Source organism: Bos taurus, chromosome 9 (assembly GCF_002263795.3).
Source record: "Bos taurus isolate L1 Dominette 01449 registration number 42190680 breed Hereford chromosome 9, ARS-UCD2.0, whole genome shotgun sequence".
NCBI classification, from domain to species: domain Eukaryota; kingdom Metazoa; phylum Chordata; class Mammalia; order Artiodactyla; family Bovidae; genus Bos; species Bos taurus.
Window position 1 is genome coordinate 28,080,297 of NC_037336.1, and position 20,864 is coordinate 28,101,160.

The 20,864-nt window shown below is 34.5% G+C and overlaps 1 protein-coding gene across 50 annotated transcripts in view; it reads left to right on the top strand.

Annotated features, from left to right (window-relative positions):
* Window positions 1-20,864, top strand: part of TRDN (triadin) — a 415,031-nt gene that overhangs the window by 379,124 nt on the left and 15,043 nt on the right. For 9 of the 50 annotated variants that reach the window (XM_059890081.1, XM_059890082.1, XM_059890085.1 and 6 more), the window contains 14 exons: window positions 549-569; window positions 2,082-2,108; window positions 3,012-3,050; window positions 3,428-3,463; window positions 3,547-3,582; window positions 3,666-3,701; window positions 3,785-3,820; window positions 4,315-4,350; window positions 4,434-4,469; window positions 4,553-4,588; window positions 4,672-4,707; window positions 4,791-4,826; window positions 5,570-5,614; window positions 11,428-11,451. In XM_059890081.1, coding sequence (XP_059746064.1) covers window positions 549-569; window positions 2,082-2,108; window positions 3,012-3,050; window positions 3,428-3,463; window positions 3,547-3,582; window positions 3,666-3,701; window positions 3,785-3,820; window positions 4,315-4,350; window positions 4,434-4,469; window positions 4,553-4,588; window positions 4,672-4,707; window positions 4,791-4,826; window positions 5,570-5,614; window positions 11,428-11,451 — 480 coding nt within the window. The remainder of the gene's footprint in view (window positions 1-548; window positions 570-2,081; window positions 2,109-3,011; window positions 3,051-3,427; window positions 3,464-3,546; window positions 3,583-3,665; window positions 3,702-3,784; window positions 3,821-4,314; window positions 4,351-4,433; window positions 4,470-4,552; window positions 4,589-4,671; window positions 4,708-4,790; window positions 4,827-5,569; window positions 5,615-11,427; window positions 11,452-20,864) is intronic. The other 41 variants (XM_059890083.1, XM_059890084.1, XM_059890086.1 and 38 more) reach the window with 39 other exon arrangements.

The following is a 20,864-nucleotide window of genomic DNA, read 5'->3' on the forward strand; positions in this document are numbered from 1 at the left end:
ATATTTACATGTAAGTCTGCATAATTAATGCTTTTAGTTAATTTCAGAGGACAAAGCATATTTGAGAAACAAATCATGTATTTGGATGGCATAGTTTTGTGTTTTTCACCAACAATTCACTAATTTTTCTTGAGATTTTATAAAGTCAGCTTCTTCATTCAAAAGACTGGATTGGAAAGGTTTAAATAGTTAATATTAATTAATATTAATATGTTCTGAAAGGACAATAGCAGAATGTGTCTTTTATGCCATTCAGTAACAGTAAGGAGTTCAGATTATCTTAAGCATTAATTTTGCATCAGATGAAATATGAGGCTTTACAAGGATAAAGAGACCAAGAAAATCCTATACTTTGAAGTTTTATTGGAATATGGAATTCTTTAGAACATGATTTTAAAATTGCTCAAATTGTATTGCCTATTGCTCATTTTAAGATAAGTTTAGCGTTTTCTTATTTTAACTCAAACAGAATTATGAAATGTAAAAGTCTGATATTTTACCTATAGCCACAAAATGACCTTTTCTTTTTTTTTTTTTTTACTTTTTAGACAAACCAAAACCAACTCCAAGTAAGTGTACCATACTAAAATTGTAAGAATTTTCTATTTAAGTATTTAAATTTTATAATTTCTTTAAATTGTACATGCAGTAAAATTTATTGTGGTATGTTTATTAATGCAGTAGCTATTATGACATGCCTACATAAATGATTCCTATTGACAAAGAACAGTGTGTATTTTATTCATTAATATTTGAACATATATTTGAGTGTCAATTACACTATAGCAGTGAGGGAATGCCTAAAATGACTTCTGTTGTCATTATCTGTGTAATTAATTCAATTATCTTAACTAATGCTGCCCACAAAAAAAAAAAAAAAAAGTGGTTCCATCTCTCTTTTATGTACTTCAGTTGTTAGGATACATTGAATAAATACAGTATGGAGGTTCCTCTTCTAGTCATTGCTGGGTTAAACCAAGCTTAGAACACACAATACACATCTTCAATTATTTAATCTTAACATATTAGCTCTTTATTTTCATATTTCTTCAAAAGCTAAAGATGAGTTGTTTTAGTGTTTCAGAATCACTGTTTTATTGTAACATTTAAAACAGTAGTAAAAAGGAATAATTTTTTAAATGTATGAAAAAATGAAAATGTATGAAATTTTATAAAAATGAAATTGTATATTTAGTACTATTAAATTATGATCTTGACATTACCCTGTGGGTAAATATGCACATTTCAATCGAGTGTAACTAGAAGTTGTGTCTAAAGATTTTCAATGCCAAGGACTAACCTGGTTCCTTAAAAGTGTTATAGATTTCTTGTGAATACATCTATGATTTTCTTCTGAATGGATTCAATGCCAGTGTTAAACATTAAATGTTGCCTTTGGGTTGGCAAAAATATCTAGTATATTTAGTCTGTGTAAATGCTACTAATATGAACATTATTACAAAAATTAAGGCCTGAAAGTCAAAACTAGATTACTGATAAGAAATATCACCATAATTATTTGCAAATGCTGTTTTGTTTATAAAACATTATTCATTATATATATTTGTTCTTATATAACATTTTTATATTTTGTCTCACTACTCTGACTGTAGTCATTATGAGTTGAAATTATTTTTGTGATATTTTAAAATCTCGTCTCTCAACCCCACTCATTGCACTAAGTCCTTGTTATACATGAAGTTGCTTTATAAAAAGTTAATGAATGAATGTGTGCAGGCACATGTTCAAATCATGTTAAAAGTTTATGTAATGGAGATTTATAATTTGTAATGAGAAAACTACCCAAATGTCTTCAAACTGATTCATTCTACCATGTATGAATAGACTATTTAATATTAATTTATATAGTGGTCCTATTTCCAGAATAGATACCAGTTATGTCTTCAGAAATATTAGTTACCAACGTATCTCTTTGCCATTTTGAGTATGTGTCTATTGTCACTACTTTTGCAATTAATATGAAATAACATAAAGATGAAGTTCAGTTGTCTGCTACTGGAAAAACAAAATTATTATTTCCTTTTATTTTTCTTCCTTCCTTCTATTATTTTTTTCTAAAGAGGAAACACAAGAAGTAACAGAATCAGGTAAATATTTGCTTTCACAGAGGAGGTAACACAGATCAATAGGAATAGTATTTAAATTTGAATCTCTATATAGCTGCGTAACATTTGGGAAAATCCATTAACAGCTCAGATTCTCAGTTTACTCATCTATAGAATAGACATAATGACTTTCCAAAAGGCTTGTAATAAGTATGAAATGAAATAACGTATATAACATTCCCACTACATGCTTGGTTGTCACTCATTAAATATTGGTGTCCTTCTTACTCTTGTCTGATAAATTGGAGAAGGAAATGGCAACCCACTCCAGTATCTTGCCTGGAAAATCCCATGGACGGAGGAGTCTGGTGGGTTATAGGCCATGGGGTCGCAAAGAGTCGGACACGACTGAGAGACTTCACTTTCTCTTTCCCTTTCTTACTCTTGTCTGATAAATATAGTTAAAGAAAAGCATCAGTCAGTCAAAACTCTGGTTTAAAAAGCATGTGTCCACATTTTCCTCAGAGATATATTGTGACTCTTACATTGTTTTTACTCAACAGTTAATTCATTGAGTATTCATAGCACTAATCAAATTTTCATTTCCTAAAGGTAACAGTAGAAAATTTGAATGTTTTTTTCTGTTACTAGTTTAAACTTATTAATAAATGCATGGCTTACTCTAGCTTTACTTGAAAACATGTACAAAAATAAAACCAGAAAACAAAAGGAGGAGGTTGTGATTTATAAAACCAAATAACCAAGGATAACAGAAATATACATGTTCTTACACAAGGGCGGGAGACTTTATCTTCACATCTTTAAAAGCAGAACCTTGACCCTCTTTCACTTACGGGATTAAGTTTCATCTGCAAATATTTACTCCAAAACTGAGTAAGAAAATTATGTTTTTAAGCCAATGTTATTGTTATTTTTCCCCCCTAGCAAAAAAGAAAATTGAAAAATCTGAAAAGGAAAGTAAAGGTAAATACATTTTAAGGCATGTATATCAAATTAGTGATAAAAGCATAGGAATCAAAAATATGTAATTATACAAATTATATCACTTAAAAAAGCAATTCATGAAAATATGGACATTGGTTTTAAAGTATATATCAGAATCGAAGCTATGTAGGGTGTTATTCATGCAAGGAGTGTAGTATTACATTATTATTAGATATCTAAAGGGAACAGGAACTGAGATCTTAAAGCAAACTCCATCTGTTATTGCTATATTAACACCATAGAGTTCTTTTCATATAACTCCTGAATTGTAAATATTGACTGCAAAATATGTAATTTCAAACTTAGAAAGACCTATGAATAAATACGTATATGACTCTACCATTTTATCTCTATAGAAAAAGCAGAAATGAGACATCTTAAAGAAGAAAAAGGTAATTTTTAAAAGCTTAAAACTTCCTGAAGTCAAACTATTTTGAATAAATATGTATATGACTCTACCATTTTATCTCTATAGAAAAAGCAGAAATGAGACATCTTAAAGAAGAAAAAGGTAATTTTTAAAAGCTTAAAACTTCCTGAAGTCAAACTATTTTGAATAAATATGTATATGACTCTACCATTTTATCTCTATAGAAAAAGCAGAAATGAGACATCTTAAAGGAGAAAAAGGTAATTTTTAAAAGCTTAAAAGTTCCTGAAGTCAAAATATTTTGAATAAATATGTATATGACTCTACCATTTTATCTCTATAGAAAAAGCAGAAATGAGACATCTTAAAGAAGAAAAAGGTAATTTTTATTTACTTATTTTTTATTTTTTTAATTTTATTTTATTTTTAAACTTTACATAATTGTATTAGTTTTGCCAAATATCAAAATGAATCCACCACAGGTATACATGTGTTCCCCATCCTGAACCCTCCTCCCTCCTCCCTCCGCATACCCTCCCTCTGGGTCGTCCCAGTGCACTAGCCCCAAGCATCCAGTATCGTGCATCAAACCTGGACTGGTGACTCATTTCATACATGATATTTTACATGTTTCAATGCCATTCTCCCAAATCTTCCCACCCTCTCCCTCTCCCACAGAGTCCATAAGACTGTTCTATACATCAGTGTCTCTTTTGCTGTCTCGTACACAGGGTTATTGTTACCATCTTTCTAAATTCCATATATATGCGTTAGTATACTGTATTGGTGTTTTTCCTTCTGGCTTACTTCACTCTGTATAATAGGCTCCAGTTTCATCCACCTCATTAGGACAGATTCATTTTATCTCTATAGAAAAAGCAGAAATGAGACATCTTAAAGAAGAAAAAGGTAATTTTTAAAAGCTTAAAACTTCCTGAAGTCAAACTATTTTGAATAAATATGTATATGACTCTACCATTTTATCTCTATAGAAAAAGCAGAAATGAGACATCTTAAAGGAGAAAAAGGTAATTTTTAAAAGCTTAAAAGTTCCTGAAGTCAAAATATTTTGAATAAATATGTATATGACTCTGTCATTTTATCTCTATAGAAAAAGCAGAAATGAGACATCTTAAAGGACAAAAAGGTAATTTTTAAAAGCTTAAAACTTCCTGAAGTCAAAATATTTTGAATAAATATGTATATGACTCTACCATTTTATCTCTATAGAAAAAGCAGAAGTGAGACATCTTAAAGGACAAAAAGGTAATTTTTAAAAGCTTAAAAGTTCCTGAAGTCAAAATATTTTGAATAAATATGTATATGACTCTGTCATTTTATCTCTATAGAAAAAGCAGAAATGAGACATCTTAAAGAAGAAAAAGGTAATTTTTAAAAGTTTAAAAGTTACTGAAGTCAAAGTATTTTGAGTCAAAATTTATTTCAATTTTAAAGAAAACTTTTCTTTATGTACGCGATGATTGCTGGCCTGATTAAAAGAAGAAGAGTGGTAAATAATCACAGCCTGTGATAATGACAGTGTCAGAGGAGCGATGGATGCAGGCCACGCCTGCAGTGTGCAGTCATGTGTTGGTCATTGGTGAGAAACCTTAGAAGCTGCACTGCGATGCTGCTTTTTTATCTTAACTTTAGTTTTATTTATTTAGGAAACTACATAAATAATACAATAATCACTGATTTCCATGTTTAGTCATCTAAAAACCTTATAAAGGCCTTAATCATCAGAGAAATATTCTGTTGAGTCAGGAGCAAAGCATTCTTAGACATACCAAAAAGATTACTAATAACAAAAGAAGACACTTTTCTGGTTTATATCTAAATTCAGTTAATCAGCATTACCCATTGTCCGTGGACTCAGATTCATTTAAATACCCTGTAATCACTGAGTTCAGGTCATATCTATGTTTATGCAGATACAACAATCTCTTCAGCTAACATTTATTTTTCTTAGGTGTTAGCAGAAAACTTTTAAAACACCTTGAGAAAATATTTACAACATTTAAATTATTCTCATGTTGCTAAAGCTTAGAGTTGAAGTGAGCCAAAGTTTTTATGAATATTTGCTCTGAAAGTTAATATTTTAATTTACATTTTCTTTTTTATACAGTGCCAACAAGAAAAGAAAGTCTTCAATTACACAATGTGACAAAAGGTAATCTTGACCTTGGTAAATCCTCAAATGCTGTGTTGATGTGGAGATGCCTGAATTATGTTGGTGCTTAATATTAACACTAAATTTCTAAAGCAAGAAAGTCTAGCTGTTTATACAATTCTAACAGCAGGGGAAGTGGACAGGTAGGAAATAGAACAGAATGCTTACATTTCAGTGGAAAACTAGGAAATGTGAAGAAATAGAAACTATTAACAACATAAACAGGAGAATGGCACCCCACTCCAGTATTCTTGCCTGGAGAATCCCAGGGACAGAGGAGCCTAGTGGGCTGCCGTCTATGGGGTCGCACAGAGTCGGACACGACTGAAGTGACTTAGCAGCAGCAGCAACAACATAAACATTCATTAGATATCCCAGTACCTATCAGAAGGAAAAATTTATTATTGTAAGAAGACTTTCCCAGCATGACTACATTCAAGGATGATAGAGTAGTAAAAAGAGAAGGAGCCAATAGTCTGTTTATCTGCAACTACATCAAATATAACTAATATCATGAATATAGTTTTATTATTTATAAGTCGATCTTTGAAATTAATTCAACATAGATACAAAGTAGATAGCAGAGGGCAGAAGCTAGCATGCACACGACAGGCAGGTGTTCTTCACCCAAAATGAGAATGACCTATTTTGGTGACATCATCATAAAACTGTAAGAGTATAACTGAATTACTTAGTCTGGGTCATAAAATTTTAGATGAATCTAATTAATGCAAAATGTAACAAAACATAAGTGATTTATATTTTAAAATGCTAAGTAAACATGCCATAATTAAATAAGAATTTTCATTCAGAGTAAATATAGATCTCTAGTCTGTGTGTATACTAGGAGTGTGGAGAAGGAGGAACCTAGTTTTTCACTGGTCCCTGTTGCTGCTTACTGTAATGTGTATACCTGAAATGTCAGAACATATTTAGACACAATTTTTACTAATATTAAGGTGTAAAATTTAGAGTAAGAGAGCAAATCAGATTTGTAAAATGATACAAGAACACAATTTTTATATTGGAAATTTCTCCAGAAATGTTATATCTTTTAAGATACTTAGCCAGAAGAATAGGAGAAGGCAATGGCACCCCACTCCAGTACTCTTGCCTGGAAAATCCCATGGACGGAGGAGCCTGGTAGGCTCCAGTCCATGGGGTCGCTAAGAGTCGGACACGACTGAGCGACTTCACTTTCACTTTTCACTTTCATGCATTGGAGAAGGAAATGGCAACCCACTCCAATGTTCTTGCCTGGAGAATACCAGGGACGGGGGAGACTGGTGGGCTGCCGTCTTTGGGGTAGCACAGAATCGGACACGACTGAAGCGACATAGCAGCAGCAGCAGCAGCAGGCAGAAGAATAAAAAGTAATGTATTACTTTGAAAACTCACAGCTATAGCCTTTCCTATTATTATTTCAACTTCCATCTTAGTATAGATCCAGTGATCATTCACAGTTTAAAGCTGAGTTAATGTTAGGTGAAGGAAGTCTAACCTCTAGGAGTGTTTACCTGATAGAGACAGGGGTTGGCTCCAAGTGGGTGTGGTGTCAAAGGCTTAAGCCCATTCAATCACATTTTAATATGAAGAAAAGTTATGACCAACCTAGATAGCATATTGAAAAGCAGAGACATTACTTTGCTAACAAAGGTCTGTCTAGTCAAGGCTGTGGTTTTTCCAGTGGTCATGTATGGATGTGAGAGTTGGACTGTGAAGAAAGCTGAGTGCCGAAGAATTGATGCTTTTGAACTGTGGTGTTGGAGAAGACTCTTGAGAGACCCTTGGACTGCAAGGAGATCCAACCAGTCCATTCTAAAGGAGATAGGTCCTGGGTGTTCATTGGAAGGACTGATGCTAAGGCTGAAACTCCAGTACTTTGGCCACCTCATGCGAAGAGTTGACTCATTGGAAAAGACTCTGATGCTGGGAGGGATTGGGGGCAGGAGGAGAAAGAGACGACAGAGGATGAGATGGCTGGGTGGCATCACCGACTCTATGGACGTGAGTCTGAGTGAACTCCGGGAGTTGGTGATGGACAGGGAGGCCTGGCGTGCTGCGATTCATGGGGTTGCAAAGAGTCGGACACGAGTGAGCGACTGAACTGAACTGAACCACATTATGGTAGGTAAATATAAGGGAAAGCTTTCTACCAATTAGAGCAGCCCAAAGATAAAATGTGCTTCCCTGGTGGCTCAGACAGTAAAGAATCTGCCTGCAATGTGGGAAACCTGGGTTTAATCCCTGGATTGGGAAGGTCCCCTGGAGGAGGGCATGGCAACCCACTCCTATACTCTTGCCTGGAGAACCCCCATGGATAGAGGAGCCTGTCCAGCTACAGTTTCACTTTCAAAGACAAAAGGCACCCCACTTTGTCCCCTAGAAAGTGGTCTATTGGTGCTGAGTAGAGGGTGGCTGTCCAAAGGATTCTAGGGATTTGGACACTGGATAGAAGCTTTTTTCTTACTGTATTCTGTGAGTCCATTTCTAAGATCTTCATATTATGAATACATGGCAGGAAAAAATAATTACATGTGAAAACATAAGGGACTTGATTTAGGTCATACCTGAATGGTCTAGTGGTTTTCCCCACTTGCTTCAATTTAAGTCGAATTTGGCAATAAGGAGTTCATGATCTGAGCCACAGTCAGCTCCCAATCTTGTTTTTGGTGACTGTATAGAGCTTCTCCATCTTTGGCTGCAAAGAATATAATCAATCTGATTTCAGCATTGACCATCTGGTGATGTCCATGTGTAGAGTCTTCTCTTGTGTTGTTGGAAAAGGGTTATTGTTATGACCAGTGCATTCTCTTGGCAAAACTCTATTAGCCTTTCCCTGCTTCATTCTGTACTCCAAGGCCAAATTTGCCTGTTACTCCAGGTGTTTATTGACTTCTACTTTTGCATTCCAATCCCCTATAATGCAAAGGACATCTTCTTTGGGTGTTAGTTCTAAAAGGTCTTGTAGGTCTTCAGAGAACTGTTCAACTTGAGCTTCTTCAGCATTACTGGTCAGGGCATAGACTTGGATTAACGTGATAAAGATATACCCATTTGAATGCAGAGTTCCAAAGAATAGCAAGGAAAGATAAGAAAGCCTTGCTCAATGATCAATGCAAAGAAATAGAGGAAAACAATAGAATGGGAAAGACTAGAGATCTCTGCAAGAAAATTAGAGATACCAAGGGAAAATTTCATGCAAACATGGGTTTGATAAAGGACAGAAATGGTAGGGACCTAACCAAAGCAGAAGATATTAAGAATAAATGGCAAGAATACACAGACGAACTGTACAAAAAAGATCTTCACGACCCAGATAATCACAGTGGTGTGATCACTCACCTATAGCCAGATGTCCTGGAATGCAAAGTCAAGTGGGCCAAACTTAGGAAGCATCACTATGAACAAAGCTAGTGGAGGTGATGGAATTCCAGTTGAGCTATTTCAAATCCTGAAAGGTGATGCTGTGAAAGGGCTGCACTCAATATGCCAGCAAATTTGGAAATCTCAGCAGTGGCCACAGGACTGGAAAAGGTCAGTTTTCATTCCAATCCCAAAGAAAGGCAATGCCAAAGAATGCTCAAACTACTGCACAATTGCACTCATCTCACACGCTAGTAAAGTAATGCTTAAAATTCTCCAAGCCAAGATTCAGCAATACATGAACCGTGAACTTCCAGATGTTCAAGCTGGTTTTAGAAGAGGCAGAGGAACCAGAGATCAAATTGCCAACATCCACTGGATCATCAAAAAAGCAAGAGAGTTTCAGAAAAACATCTATTTCTGCTTTATTGACTACGCCAAAGCCTTTGACCATGTGAATCACAATAAACTGTGGAAAATTCTGAAAGACATGGGAATACCAGACCACCTGACCTGCCTCTTGAGAAACCTGTATACAGGACAGGAAGCAACAGTTAGAACTGGACATGGAACAACAGACTGGTTCCAAACAGGAAAAGGAGTACTGTATATTGTCAAGGCTGTATATTGTCTCCCTGCTTATTTGACTTATATGTAGAGTACATCATGAGAAACGCTGGGCTGGAAGAAGCACAAGCTGGAATCAAGATTGCTGGGAGAAATATCAGTAACTTCAGATATGCAGATGACACCACCCTTAAGGCAGAAAGTGAAGAACTAAAGAACCTCTTGATGAAAGTGAAAGAGGAGAGTGAAAAAGTTGGCTTAAAGCTCAACATTCAGAAAATGAAGATCATGGCATCCGGTCCAATTACTTCATGGCAAATAGAAGGGGAAACAGTGGAAACAGTGTCAGACTTTATTTTGGGGGGCTCCAAAATCACTGCAGATGGTGATCCCAGCCATGAAATTAAAAGACACTTACTCCTTGGATGGAAAGTTATGACCAACCTAGACTAGACAGCATATTAAAAAGCAGAGACATTACTTTGCCAACAAAGGTCCATCTAGTCAAGGCTATGGTTTTTCCAGTAGTCATGTATGGATGTGAGAGTTGGACTATAAAGAAAGCTGAGCACCAAAGAATTGACGCTTTTGAACTGTGGTGTTGGAGAAGAGTCTTGAGAGTCCCTTGGACTGCAAGGAGATCCAACCAGTCCATCCTAAAGGAGATTAGTCCTGGGTGTTCATTGGAAGGACTGATGCTGAGGCTGCAACTCCAATAGTTTGGCCACCTGATGCGAAGAGCTGACTCATTGGAAAAGACCCTGATGCCGGGAAAGATTGAGGGCTGGAGAAGAAGGGGACGACAGAGGATGAGATGGTTGGATGGCATCACTGACCCAATGGACATGGGTTTGGGTAAACTCCGGGAGTTGGTGATGGGCAGGGAGGCCTGGCATGCTGTGGTTTATAGGGTCGCAGTCAGACACTTCTGAGAGACTGAACTGAACTGAAAGCATAAGTCTAACCTAGAACTAGTTGAGAATATAAGCACATTCTATTCATTCCTTCACTCAAGTAATGGTTCATTACATCTAAATTCCTGTCTCTTTAGCCAATGCTATTTAGAAAGGAAAGATTATAGCATTAGCTTTTCTAAAGTATTTTTCTGAATTCCATTAGCCTAACTTTTGTAACTTTGCAATTATTAGGATATATCAGAAACTCTACAAGTCTTAAAGTAAAACACGTTATGCAGATTCCTTAAAAATTATATTTTCAAACCTAGCCCTTTAAATTAGACATTAATGGAATATGAATGTTACCCATTCTCTCTGTTTCAGAAAGTTAGAAAGTCTGCTATATTTAAGACAGTCATTTCACTTTATATCTTCATCCTAAATACATAGAGTTTAATGGAAAAACATATTTGAAGAATTATAATCTCTCATTGAAACTAATAAATCAATGATTATGAAAATTTAGTTGATTTTACATGTTGCTTTTTAAGATTTTGGAGAAGGTTTTATTCATGTCCAAAAGGAAAATAATTCTCAATAATGTATTTTATGAAATTTTGAAAGTTTAAAGCAAGTATTTAGATTAATTATATCATGCAAAGTAATTTCACTGGCGTTGGATATAATTATAGTTTAACCAAAACAATTTAACAAAGATCCTGATGATTTTAGTAAGCATGTTTAAAAACATAAGTATGTTGTGACACCTGCAATGATTAATAACTTTTTTGATGTCTCACATAATAACAATTAAGATATTCAAAGATCCATGTTATCAGACAACAGAGAGCTCCACTTACTCACTAACTCATGAAAAATAAGGAAGAAAGTCAAAAGATATTAGACTCTTTTATGCAGTCTATTGATGTATAATATCTTTGTATTTTACCTGAGTTAAACAAGACTTGTTTTCTTTATTTTTAGTAGAAAAACCCGCAAGAATATCAAGTAAGTACTGCTTATATTGATAATAAATTCTCTTTGGCATACAGTATGAATTTCAAGCTGAAATTCATGAAATATTTATTTTTTTAATGTGTTCAGAAATTGAGTCATTTCATATTAAACCTTCTGACAGGATTTTGATGACTTTTCATCTTATTTATGTTGAAACTTAAAAAACAAAACTGCATTATTAAAATAACTTGTAACAAATACCTTATCATGTTCTTGAGCCTGAAGATTAAAGTGACTTGCATTCAATACATAAGTCTTTTCAGTGATTAAGGTTGAATGGAATAAAATAATCCTACTTTCGTCTTCAGCCCTCAATCACTAAACGTTTGGAATAGAGCACATCTGGTTGAGCAATAATGCTTGCTTTGCTGTTGTTTTCTAATGTTCATTAACTTAATTATAGGTCTGAAAAGAATACATAGTTAGGAATAGATCTAATCTTATGTGTAACATACACTGACCAAACTCTCAGAAAATACTCTCTGAAATACCAAGATCTAGGTGTAGATAGCAGCTCAAATGATACATGCCGCAACTATGAATTTTCCTATAAATCTTAAAATTCTGGGAAATACCAAATTTCCTTCTCAAGTTTCCAGATTTAAGAAGACAAATGATTTTAAATCAGTGCTATCTAAGGCAGTATCACTAGAGCCACATCTGTAGTTTTAAATTTTCAAGTAGACACATTAAACGGCTTCCCTGGTAGCTGACCTGGTAAAGAATCCACCTGCAATGCAGGATACCCCAGTTTGATTCCTGGGTTGGGAAGATCCTCTGGAGACGGGATAGACTACCCACTCCAGTATTCTTGGGCTTCCCTGGGGTTCCAGATTGTAAAGAAACCTCCTGCAATGCAGGAGATCTAGGTTCGATCCCTGGGTTGCGCAGATCCCCTGGAGAAGGGCATGGCAACCCTCTCTAGTATTCTTGCCTGAAGAATCCACATGAACAGAGGAGCCTGGCAGACTACAGTCCATGCGGTGGCAAAGAGTTGGACACAACTGAGAAACTAAGCGCAGCACAGACACATTAAAAGGGTAAAGACAAATAGATGAAAACAATTTTAATATTTGTATCTGATGCTATTTTCAAATATTTTTTCAAAATGTAATCTATATAGAAGTATTTTGATAGTTTATCTAATTTTTTATTGAGCCTTTGAAATTGTGGGTGTATATTATACTTATGGCACATTTTGATTTGCACTAGCTGTATTTCAATTCTCTAACAGCCCCGGGCGTCAGTGGCTACTGCATTGGGCGGAGCAGTTCTCAGGATTTATTGAGTATTTCTGCTGTGTTCAATATTTAGTGAGTAATAAAGATGATATAAGACAATCAGTAAAGGTGGTACTTGCCATATATCTCAAAGTTCCTTGACTGCAAGTAATAGAGCTCCATATGGACTTGCTTCAGATATTTTTGAAAAAAGGAAAATAATTACAAGGTTACAGCACTGTCTCATTGATGCACAGGCAAAGCTAATATTTGATCTTCAGAAAACCCTCTGAAACTATCTCACTCCACACCCTTCCCCTACGGCCAAAGGTAGTCAGGATAGAATTCATTTAGGAGATAATTCTACAATTTGTATTTGAAAAATGGTTAGGATTGGATAATTGGCAAAAGAAGGTGTAAAGAAAAAACTCACTTGTCCTGTGTATTTCTCCTTTACTCTCACGCTACTACCATACTCCTAACACTTCTGATACCAGGCAAGTAGGATTGTTTTCATACTAAGCATTTCTCTGTGACACCAGCTCTCCTACAATTCAATTTAATTCTGATACTAACTAGACTTAGCACATCATAAATTGCCAATCAAAAATTTATCTGTGAGCTGTTTGTATACTTTGGAGATTAATCCTTTGTTAGTTGCATCATTTGCAAATATTTTCTCCCATTCTGTAGATTGTCTTTTTGTCTTATTTATAGTTTTCTTTATTGTGCAAAAGCTTTTAAGTGTAATTAGGTTCCATTTGTTTATTTTTGTTTTTATTTACATTGCTCTAGGAAAAGGATTCAAAAAAATACAGATACAGTTTATATCAAAAAGTGTTCTGCCTATATTTTCCTCTAGGAGTTTTATAGTATCTAATCTTAAATTTAGGTCTTCAGTCCATTTGGAGTTTATTTTTGTGTATGGTGTTAGAGAATGTTCTAATTTCATTCTTTAACGTGTAGCTATTCAGTTTTCCAAGCATCATTTATTGAAGAGACTGTCTTTTCTTCATTGTATATTCTTGCTTCCTTTGTCATAGGTTAATTGACTATATATGTTGGGGGTTATTTCTGGGCTTTTTATCCCATTCCATTGATCTCAATTTCTCTTTTTGCGCCAGTGATATGCTGTTTTGATTATTCCAGCTTTGCAGTATAATCTGAAGTCAGGGAGCCTAATTCCTCCAGTTCAGTTTTTCTTTCTTAAGATTTCTTTGGCTGTGTTAGAAAGCAGTGAGATGTAAGAACATATAGGTTGAAACTATGAGGTAGAGAACCTGCCCATCAAGGAACTCTAGACTTATTGCCACAGAGGGCTATGGTTTATTTTGTGTAAAGGAGTGAAATGTGGAGGAATTGTTGGAAAGTCTAACCTCATAAGAATAGCAGTAATAGAAGTAGTAAGAATAAGAGTAGTAACTGAAAAGAGAAATGTGTGAGGAAGACAATATATTGATTCTGGTGGATAATAAGATATAAATATCCAAGACATCATGGAATAATGCATTTTATTATTTTTTTAATTTAAATTTATTTATTTTAATTGGAGGCTAATTACTTTATAATATTGTATTGGTTTTGCCATACATCAGCATGAATCTGCCACAGGTGTACACATGTTCCCAATCCTGAACCCCCCTCCCATCTCCCTCCCCATACCATCCCTCTAGGTCATCCCGGTGCACCAGCCCCAAGCATCCTGTATCCTGGACTGGCGATTCGTTTCTTATATGATATTATACATGTTACAATGCCATTCTCCCAAATCATCCCACCCCAAAACACCAATCCAGTATACTAACGCATACATATGGAATTTAGAAAGATGGTAATGATAACCCTGTATGTGAGACAGCAAAAGAGACACAGATGTATAGAACAGTCTTTTGGAATAATGCATTTTAATAAGCTTGTTTTGTGTGTATATGAAAATTATGTTTTTATAGCACATACTTTTCATCATGCCTTTTTAGAGGTAATTATCAAAAACTGCCTCAGATACATATCAAGTAGAACATACTAAAGATAATTTAAACTAAAGAATCATTGTTCTTTCCCTGAACTCTCTTTTTTTTTTTAACATTATGTAATGTTTTTTGTCAGATGTCTAATTTATTTTTTAGCTGTTTGTCTTTACTAAAGGAAGTTGATGAAATAGTTCCTTTGTGCCCATTGCTCCCTTCCAACCTTCTCTCCACCGCTAGGGCCTGTGTCTCTTGTCCTCTGAACAGAAGCAGGTCTTCCACCTCTGCTATATCATTTTTTCTGCTTTGGTGCTGGATGCGCACAGACCATTATTCATTCCCAGATTTTTTTGTTGGGAATGGGGGAGACTGTTAATATGTGGGAAAAGACTGATGTAAAAGAGAGAAGCAGTATCTCTTTCCGAAATCTCGTGGCTTACTCTGATTGAGATTCTTGAAATCATCCTGGTGGACTAGATTCTCAGCTACCCTGAGGGTTTGTTTTAGGAATAAAAAATAATCAGCAAAATAATAGTATTTCTTTATTGCATCAGTGAAAGTAACATTGCAAAATCAAAATTTCCATGATTCACAGACTATTATGGTTTAATTGATATTTGTTCTGTGGGTTTACTTTATCAAAGGATGTAGATTTCTAATTTCTGAATAGTCATTTAATTTTCATTCTGTATTTTTTACTTTGTATATATGGTAAATATATAATGAAATTACCTTTCCACAGAGTTTTGAGGAAGACCTCAAGAGGCATGAAACTATACTATATTTAAGATATAATTACTGATACTTTTACCTGTGGCAGATTCATTTCGATATTTGGCAAAACTAATACAATATTGTAAAGTTTAAAAATAAAATAAAATTAAAAAAAATAAAAGCAAAACAAATATTCACATTCTTGAATTTTAAAGTATAATTATTTCTTGCTGATATTAATATTTTAAGGCTTTGGAAAACTTTTCCTTTGAGAAAAAATTGTGTACAAAAAAATTACGTAAAACATCATTCCCAGGAACTTGCCTGTAGGCAAAGCATGAAACAAAGCAAGGGAATGAGGAACTACAGTCTTTAAGAGCAAATGGGGCAAGGGAAGTCTTGCACCTAGAAGAGTATCAAGGTTCTTGACATAGCTGAGACACTGACAGTATATTTATATTATATTTATAATTAAGGAAAAAGATTTTATAAGAATCCATAGTTTTTGTTCTTAGTATCTACTAGTCAACATTTAAGTAAAGCTAGGTTGGCTTGCCCTTGAAAATGAGTACTTTAAAAGAAGTGATGTATTAAGAACACTTCTTAAAATTATTCTATGTATAAATTTAACTTTGACACCTTTTTCTGTAACATTTTTATCTGATCAGAAATAGTGAGGATTTTACTGTTAGCACCTCACCAAAATTATCTGTGTAGACAGGTTTGAATCATTGTAAAGTCTCTGAGATCAAATATTTGTATTAAAATAATGAATTTAACTTTTTCATAAAATACTGATACATTTTAATCTTTTCAGTTCAGTTCAGTTCAGTTCAGTCGCTCAGTCGTGTCTGACTCTTTGCGACCCCATGATCTCAGCACACCAGGCCTCCCTGTCCATCACAAACTCCCAGAGTTCACTCAGACTCACATCTATCGAGACCATGATGCCATCCAGCCATCTCATCCTCTGTTGTCCCCTTCTCCTCCTGCCCCAAATCCCTCCCAGCATCAGTCTTCTCCAAGGAGTCAAATCTTCACATGAGGTGGCCAAAGTACTGGAGTTTCAGCTTTAGCATCATTCCTTTCAAAGAAATCCCAGGACTGATCTCCTTTAGAATTGCCTGGTTGGATCTCCTTGCAGTCCAAGGGACTCTCAAGAGTCTTCTCCAACACCACAGTTCAAAAGCATCAATTCTTCAGCATCCAGCTTTCTTCACAGTCCAACTCTCACATCCATACATGACCACTGGAAAAACCATAGCCTTGACTAGACGGACCTTTGTTGGCAAAATAATGTCTCTGCTTATCAATATGCTATCTAGGTTGGTCATAACTTTTCTTCAAAGGAGTAAGCGTCTTCTAATTTCATGGCTGCAGGCACCATCCCCAGTAATTTTGGAGCCCAGAAAAATAAAGTCTGACACTGTTTCCACTGTTTCCGCATCTATTTCCCATGAAGTGATGGGACCAGATGCCATGATCTTCATTTTCTGAATGTTGAGTTTTAAGCCAACTTTTTCACTCTCCTCTTTCACTTTCATCAAAAGGCTTTTTAGTTCCTCTTCACTTTCTGCCATAAGGGTGGTGTCATCTGCATATCTGAGGTTATTGATATTTCTCCCGGCAATCTTGATTCCAGCTTGTTCTTCTTCCAGCCCAGCGTTTCTCCTGATGTACTCTGCATATAAGTTAAAAAAGCAGGGTGACAATATACAGCCTTGACGTATTCCTTTTCCTATTTGGAACAAGTCTGGTGTTCCATGTCCAGTTCTAACTGTTGCTTCCTGACCTGCATACAAATTTCTCAAGAGGCAGGTCAGGTGGTCTGGTATTCCCATGTCTTTCAGAATTTTCCACAGTTTATTGTGATCCACACAGTCAAAGGCTTTGGCATAGTCAATAAAGCAGAAATAGATGTTTTTCTGGAACTCTTGCTTTTTTGATGATCCAGTGGATGTTGGCAATTTGGTCTCTGGTTCCTCTGCCTTTTCTAAAACCAGCTTGAACAACTAGAAGTTCACAGTTCACGTATTGCTGAAGCCTGGCTTGGAGAATTTTAAGCATTACTTTACTAGTGTGTGAGATGAGTGCAATTGTGCAGTAGTTTGAGCATTCTTTGGCATTGCCTTTCTTTGGGATTAGAATGAAAACTGACCTTTTCCAGTCCTGTGGCCACTGCTGAGTTTTCCAAATTCACTGGCACATTGAGTGCAGCCCTTTCACAGCATCTTCTTTCAGGATTTGAAATAGCTCAACTGGAATTCCATCACCTCCACTAGCTTTGTTCATAGTGATGCTTTCTAAGACCCACTTGACTTTGCATTCCAGGATGTCTGACTCTAGGTCAGTGATCACACCATCGTGATTATCTGGGTTGTGAAGATCTTTTTTTGTACTGTTCTTCTGTGTATTCTTGCCACCTCTTCTTAATATCTTCTGCTTCTGTTAGGTCCATACCATTTCTGTCCTTTATCAAACCCATGTTTGCATGAAATGTTCCCTTGCTGTCTCTAATTTTCTTGAAGAGATCTCTAGTCTTTCCCATTCTGTTGTTTTCCTCTATTTCTTTGCCTTGATCACTGAAGAAGGCTTTCTTACCTCTTCTTGCTATTCTTGGAACTCTGCATTCAGATGTTTATATCTTTCCTTTTCTCCTTTGCTTTTTGCTTCTCTTCTTTTCACAGCTATTTGTAAGGCCTCCCAGACAGCCATTTTGCTTTTTTTAAAATCTTTTACAGAAGTTAATTACTTTTTAATAAAACTTAAGCAAACCCAGCAGAGGACTAGCCAGGATTTCCATTTTTTATATAGCTTCCTTTGTTGCTTTCATTTGTAATTTGCTTTTTAATGCTTTCTAACTTTTAAAATGTTCATTCATCTTTTGGTTCTGCATTTTTTGTGTATGAATTTGGTAAACTAATAAGTAATTTGTATCAATATTAAAGTATAGTGGATAATTTTAGATATCAAATTCAGCTACTTTGTGATTTTGTCTGAAAATTTAAATAAGCATGGATATAATTAAAGTTTTTATATAAAGGCTTTTCCTTCATTACATGTTTGATATATCTTAGGTTAAGCACTTCTTTGATAAAATTATAATTACACATAACTGAAGTATACCATTTGTCATTAATAAAAGCATAACCTGTTTTTATTGATTATATATCCCTGGATTGAAAATTTTCAAGAATTTCAGAAAGCCACAATTTCCTAATAAACATGTTACTGCTATTGAAAGAAAGTTTGACTTTGTCAGACAATCATGAATTCAGACAATCATGAAACTATTAATGAGTCAGTGAACTATAAAGTGTTACTATAGTGGCAAAAGGAACTAATTCTCTTAAACCTTTAAACACAGAGTATGCTTTGGTTTATGTTAATATTATATGTAATTCCCTTTTATAAACAATTAAAATAATGATCTTTTCTAAAGAGATCAGATACAACCTAAAGTCCTGTAAGAGTTAATTCATGACTAAATCAAATTATTTATGTTATCTCAGACTAATTGATTTGCTAATAAAAATATTAATAGTATGCCATTAACTAATGGTGGCATATCAACACTTTAACTTTCAAAGAAGTGAATCAATTTTATTACACAACATATCGCAGTCACATTTCTAGTGCTGCACAGAAAGCTTAATAATCTGATTTGATGCAGTTACAGAAAATGTCTTGAAACATCGTTTGCTTACTTTTACAGAGTAAGTTTGAATGGTGTTATTAGTGCCAGTTGTATCTTGAATTCACTTGCCTAATGTTGACCAAAATATTTCCCCCAAACTAAACTAAATTTTTAATGACTATTAAATCACTCTGTGGTCTATTAAAATTCTTTGACCATTTTTTTAAAAAGAGTATCTCCATTGATTTAAATAATTATTTTATAATTACCTTATTTGTTGTTGAAACCAGTGGGGTTGATTAAATACTTAAAAACAGAAAGAGGAAAAAAGACTGTCCCATTTCTAAATTAATTCCTCAGGAAATGGAGATTTAACAAGAGAGATGATTATCCTTTTCTATAATTCATCTTTGCATGCTAATTAATGTTAAAATTTAAATTTACTTTTCTTCTCCACAAGCTCAAAGTATTTAAAAGTGCTTTATTATTTGATATCTTACATAAACAAAATAACATGTAAGTGTATATTTAAAAACTAGATACTATGATGTGACTTTACCTCTGAACTCTCTCCATCCTATCTCTTGGTTCCTGGTAGAAGTAACTAATACACTGATTTTTTTTTTTAATTCTCTTAATTTTTTTTTCTGATTTTATCACTTTTCTTTCTAATTTTTTCTTACATTGTGAGATATATTCTGAAGTTTTTTTTTGTTTTTTTTTACTTAATGCTATGCTTCTCAAATCCTTAAGTGTTTTGTGTAGTTAATGCTCATTTTCACTGCTGTATAGTATAGCACTTTGTGAATAAATGCATTTTAATCTATTCTACTATTGATGGATATTTGCTTTGATTCTGATTTAAGATTTTTGTGTTCCTTTTTAAACATCTTATTCTGTATGTTTATTTTATTACTCTTTACCCTTTCTACACATATTGCAAGTAACATATTTTCCTTTAAGTACTACTTCAACAGCCTCTCTCAAGCTTCTTTATATGTAGTATTTTCATTATCATTCATTTTAAAGTATTTCTTAATTCCATTGTAATTGTTTAATTAGTATATTTCATAGAAGTTTTAGAATTTTAAATACTTTAACATTTCCAAGCCTATGGGAATTATAAAGATTATCCTCTTTTAATCAACTTCTAACTTAATTGTGTAGTAATTAGAGAAAGTGGTCTACTCTTTGAAATGTGTTGAGCTCTTATCTTATGAAATAATACATTATCTTTTAGTAAATTTCCATAAATCATTGAGAATAATATTCATTTTCTAATGGTTAGAGGCAAAATTCTATATACATTAAATTGTTGTTCATTCTCTAAGTTGTGTCTGACTCTTTGCGATGCCATGGCCATAGCACACCAGGATATCCTTCACTATCTCCTGGAGTTTGTTCAAATTCATGTGCATTGAGTTGATGATGCTATCTAACCATCTCGTTCTCTGCTGTCCTCTTCTCCTTTTGCTTTCAATCTTTCCCAGCATCAGGGTCTTTTCCAATGAGTCGCTCTTTCCATCAGGTGGCCAAAGTGTTGGAGCTTCAGCTTCAGCATCAGTCCTTCCAATGAATATTCAGGGTTGATTTCCTTTAGGATTAACTGGTTTGAACTCCTTGCTGTCCAAGAGACTCTCAAGAGTCTTCTCCAGCACCACAATTCAAAGACATCAGTTTTTCGGTGCTCAGCTCTCTTTTTGGTCCGACTCTTTCATCCATACATGACTTCTGGAAAAACCATAGTTTTGACGAGACAGAACTTTGTTGGCCAAGTGATGTCTATACTTTTTAATATGCCATCTAATTTTGTCATAACTTTACTTCCCAGGAGCAAACATCTTCTAATTTCATGGCTGCAGTCAC